General features: G+C 31.1%; 1 protein-coding gene across 2 annotated transcripts in view; it reads left to right on the top strand.

Moving 5' to 3' along the window:
• LOC106469190 (40S ribosomal protein S12-like) overlaps positions 1-1,831 on the top strand; it is a 16,282-nt gene extending 14,451 nt beyond the window's left edge. For both annotated transcript variants that reach the window (XM_022397630.1, XM_022397631.1), the window contains 2 exons: positions 1,167-1,269; positions 1,655-1,831. In XM_022397630.1, coding sequence (XP_022253338.1) covers positions 1,167-1,269; positions 1,655-1,816 — 265 coding nt within the window. In that variant the 3' untranslated portion in view covers positions 1,817-1,831. The remainder of the gene's footprint in view (positions 1-1,166; positions 1,270-1,654) is intronic.
• Positions 1,832-2,049: the final 218 nt, after the last annotated feature.

Here is a 2,049-nt window from a genome sequence, read left to right as displayed (position 1 = left end):
CAGTATGTACAACCATTAAAAGTATTGAGTGAACTACTTGAATGTGATGACTACAAGAGTTTACTAAGGTACAGTATGTACAACCATTAAAAGTATTGAGTGAACTACTTGAATGTGATGACTACAAGAGTTTACTAAGGTACAGTATATACAATCATTAAAACTATTGAGTGAACTGCTTGAATGTGACAACTACAAGAGCTGTTTATTAACGTACAGTGTGTACAACCATTTTTCTCTCGTTTGTTTAGTTTTAATTTTCTGATTAAGTAGCTTACAGTGAAAGTAATTTTATGTGGACATTTTCTGTAATGTAGATCTGTGTGTACAAGAATATTGGATTATTCCTGACAAAAATCTCTTGCCTATAAAGAGTAAGGAACATGTGTTCATGTACTTACTACGAAGCCTAACTATATTTAAACACCATTTTCTACAATCCGTTAATCATCGGCATGTTTTGACATCTGTGATATTGAAATGGTTTACTTAAGATTATTTTAATAATTTGTAATAGCATAAAGGCAGTCATCAATTCTTGAATGATGTTTTTCATTTATGTAATTATTTTAGTCAGCTTCATCTTTCCAATGATGAAAATTTGGCTCCCTCTACTGAATGTTATGGGAAGACAAATCCAGAACCCACCTGAGGAAAGATGAGCTGTTTAATTGTTGATGATGTTAGTCAGAACTTCAGAGTTTGAGGGTCCAAGATATGCTGTTTAATTGTTGATGATGTTAGTCAGAACTTCAGAGTTTGAGGGTCCAAGATGTGCTGTTTAATTGTTGATGATGTTAGTCAGAGTTTGAGGGTCCAAGATATGCTGTTTAATTGTTGATGATGTTAGTCAGAACAGTTTGAGGGTCCAAGATATGCTGTTTAATTGTTGATGATGTTAGTCAGAGTTTGAGGGTCCAAGATGTACTGCTTAATGCCTTTTGAAAGGTTGCAGTGAAGAATGATTGTTTTTGATAATCACTTAATTTTTTTAGGATGATTAATTATCTCCTCTCCCAAAACTGCAGCAAATATTGAAACATTCATCTTCAAAATTCATAAGATTTCTATACAGCAGTAGGAATTAGTGTTAATATGGATGTGATTTATTTGTTTTGAGTGATTTTGAAGTATAATTTTCAAAATAACTGGTTATTGTTTTCTAGGCGTCAAGCTCATCTCTGTGTTCTGGCAACAAATTGTGATGAAGCAATGTATATCAAATTAGTAGAAGCTCTCTGTGCTGAGCATCAGATTAATCTTATCAAGGTTAGTAAAGCATAATCTTCTTAAATCCATAATAATTGTTTGAGGATCTGAATTATATCATCAATATTACACTAAATTTAATTATATTGAAGCTTTTGAAACATTTTATGATAAACTTATAAAAGTGAAATTTTTGATATGAGCTTGATTATGTTTAAATTGATGGTTTAGTAACTTTTTGGATAAACAAGTTACTATCTGTTGAAATGTATACACAGATTGTAAGTCTTGAATTTTAAAATATTATTTGAAAAAGTGGTTTAAATATCCTGGGACAAAAACAATGACTCCTTTCTCTGATGGAATAAATATAGATTTATCTGTTTCTACGGAATGTTAGAAACTATAGAAGTTCGTTTTGTTAGTGTTTTTGTGTTATTTATAGGTGGACAGTAACAAGAAGCTTGGGGAGTGGGCTGGACTTTGTAAAATTGATAAGGAAGGCAAGGCTAGGAAGATAGTTGGATGCAGCTGTGTCGTAGTGAAGGTAGGTAAAAAAGTACTATTCCTAGTAGCATGTAGGTTTCTGTGTAATGTCTATCAATAAACAGTGGTTTAAAATGTTTTAGGTATTATCAAAACAAACTAATTTCCCGGCTAACTCTACTTTGTCATTTTCGAGACAAAATTTTAATACTTTATAAAAAAAAAAAGTTTTTGTACTTTTCTTCAATCTTATGAAGAATAAGTTCATATTGTTTATATGTATGTGTTTGTATTTTTTCTGTAGTTTCTATGGTGTATGGTATATATAAATTAGCCTGGCAGCTTTTGCTGTAT

Source organism: Limulus polyphemus, unplaced genomic scaffold (genome assembly GCF_000517525.1).
Source record: "Limulus polyphemus unplaced genomic scaffold, Limulus_polyphemus-2.1.2 Scaffold3348, whole genome shotgun sequence".
Classification (NCBI taxonomy): domain Eukaryota; kingdom Metazoa; phylum Arthropoda; class Merostomata; order Xiphosura; family Limulidae; genus Limulus; species Limulus polyphemus.
This window is presented reverse-complemented; position numbering and strand designations above follow the sequence as displayed.